General features: G+C 40.6%; 1 protein-coding gene across 1 annotated transcript in view; it reads right to left on the bottom strand.

Moving 5' to 3' along the window:
• Window positions 1-494: 494 nt before the first annotated feature.
• MSMB (microseminoprotein beta) overlaps window positions 495-2640 on the bottom strand; it is a 7211-nt gene continuing 5065 nt past the window's right edge. The window contains exons 4-5 of the mRNA XM_057371008.1: window positions 1639-1744; window positions 495-976 (exon numbers count right to left, since the gene is read on the bottom strand). Of these exons, the coding sequence (XP_057226991.1) occupies window positions 847-976; window positions 1639-1744 (236 nt within the window). The 3' untranslated portion in view covers window positions 495-846. The remainder of the gene's footprint in view (window positions 977-1638; window positions 1745-2640) is intronic.

The raw sequence follows: 2640 nt of genomic DNA on the forward strand, positions 1-2640 counted from the left end.
TGGAAAGAGGCAATTGAATGAATGTGCTATAAAGATTATGAAGCAATGCCCCAAACAAGCGCTCATACTCACAAACACATCCCTCTCAGTTACTGTTTGAGGATTTCCTGAGCTTCTTCCCTGTYTGAGCCCAGTGCAAATCAGTCACTCCATCCAGCCATGATGCTGCCCATAGCCTGATTCAAACCTTTTGATTTCTTAGGGGTTAATCTGAATAAAGGACCCTTTCTTTTACCCAAAGCTCAGGCTGAGGACTGCTCTGCTGTCGGTGTAATGGAAGTGCTGGGTTACACTGGGTAGCTGGTAGATCTTGCAGTCCATAGGTTGATCTCCARGGAGTCATATTGGACAAAAGYTAATYATGTAAATATATTGTCATAGAAAAYAAAGTGTTCAGAAAGATTTTTAAGTAGCTTTTTTTTTCCCCCATGGTTTTTGGAATTCTAGTTCTTTTRGTTTTCATCCTCAAAGAAGAAAATAAGTCATGTGATGCTTCATTTGWTTTTATTTTAGTTTTAAGATACAGCTGTGCACAGATTATAGAATACRCTCCCTGGACCGAAACATGACCAGAGAAGAATACAGGTTAGCAGCTACCAAAGGTGCTTTAAAATATCACCTTAAATAACCTCGAGGAAGGAACAGTTCTTTCAGTTCTTTCTTCATGGTGAATCATAAAGAAGAGAAGCCAAGGGAATTTTTTGTGGATAGATACTCAGTTTCATTATACATCGGGTTTTATGAGTAGATTTCACTCAACAGTTACATTTTAAGTGTTTTTGAATTTGTGTGAGAGAACCATTAAAACAATAAAAGGAAATATCTCCCCAATCCACCATTCTTCTGTTACACCACCCATGAATGGACTGGGCATTCTTTTGAGTGATCATTTTTCTCCACTACTTTATACGAGCAAGTCTTCTGGTTGAAAATGCTTTCACACTTCTCTTCATCGTAGTCAACTGGTGTAATATAGCTGTCGTTGGAAAAAGAAAAAGAGGTGATGAGACCAAGAAGTAAGCAGCTTCCACCTCAGGTGATATCTGCACCTTTGATACAAAGAGACTCTGTTGAGACTTTTGGCAGCAGAAAAGGGAACTTGCCCAAAGCTCCTGGCTCAAATGTTACTTAGCCTGCTGCTTAAGCAGGATGAGGGGAGAGTTGTAGTGTTGCTGGTCTGATTTACATCCAGGGGATGTTTGTTGTATTTATTTGCTATTCCAATATCTCTGATTTTTCTCTTCACCCACGAAATGGAACTAATATTGCACGAGTGCTTGTGTATCGCTATAGGAAAAATTACAGACAGATCAATGTATCTTGAGTTGCTTCTCAGAGGCAAATGTGTGGCTTTGGGAAGATCTGGACTAGGATCAATAGAAATTTCTTAAGTAACTGTGTTTAAATTTKCTTTTTGTTTGAAATCAAAAATTATTTGTTGAACATGGCCTCTAGTTTTTTAGAGGAATTTCTTGCATGTCCACTGGTGATGGTGTTGGATTGATGCAGGACTTTGTGATAGGAAATGAATGAGAGAAGAGTTGTGGTTATTTCTCAGGAAGTCCTGTGTAAAAAGAAGTGGTTTTGCTGTATCAGATGGCAGCAGAGGAAAAACCCCCACTGCTGTCTTGAACTCACCTAGTGCAGCATCTAATTCCAGACTTGGAACAGGAGCAAACATTGCAGTTGTCAGTCCTCCAGTCAGAACCAAATTTATGGACTTTTCCTTCCTTATCAAGGCAGCCTGAAAATGCAGTGTGTGAGCAGATTTCAGTGTCAGAGCTATTGCACAAACAGCACCATTGTGTGTAGGAAATGGGTGGGATCCTTGTTGGCTTTTCGCATTATCATCCCCATCTGCTAAACACAGAGGTTCCTCAACAGTGCAGGGTGTCCTATCCTAATGCATGGAGCAGAGTGACCTGTGTCTCTCTGTCTCCTATGATTAGCAGCAATCAGGTTTCCTGGAGCAGTTCATCTTCCAATATGGAATTTGGAGCACCCAGCAGAAAACAATGAGACCAAGACCTGGTCAGGATTAAAAAGGGCTTTGGCTTTCCTGCTTATTAACACTATCTCTTGCTGATTCCTCATTTAAAGTAAGACAACACCTGTCTGGAAAACTTTTCCCAGTCCTCAGCTRCAGGAAGAAAGCAATTACTGGATATAAAGTTCCTTTTCAACAGTCACAGAATAGATCTCCTAAATAAATGATCTGTAAAGCAGGATTTTATGAGAACAGAACAAGAGAGAGTGGTGGGGGTTCCAGTGATGGTTGTGTCTTTGCCTATAACTGTTCTGTTTCTTTGGCAATGTTAACTCATTGCTCCAAGTAGTATCACCAGTTTTCCCAGATAAAGCTGTGTTTTAGAGCACTTGGGCGTTTTTTTGCATAATGGCACAGATCAGCTCTTCTTGTGTCCAAATAATTGTACACTTCTCTTTTGGGAATTGATTTTCCTGCAGCCCCACTCGTTTGTGGGCTGACAGACTTGCTGTGTTCAGAAGAGCAGATCCAGACCCAAGGGAAGCAGCCAATTGCTTTGGGACACAGAAACAATTCATGARTAAATTGTGTGGTGCTGATACTTGGAAATCTGTTTCCTGTTTTATCCTGACTGCACACACTTACGTGCAGGT

This window comes from Malurus melanocephalus, unplaced genomic scaffold, assembly GCF_030028575.1.
Source record: "Malurus melanocephalus ecotype Western Australia unplaced genomic scaffold, MMel_1.1 scaffold_137, whole genome shotgun sequence".
Taxonomy (NCBI): domain Eukaryota; kingdom Metazoa; phylum Chordata; class Aves; order Passeriformes; family Maluridae; genus Malurus; species Malurus melanocephalus.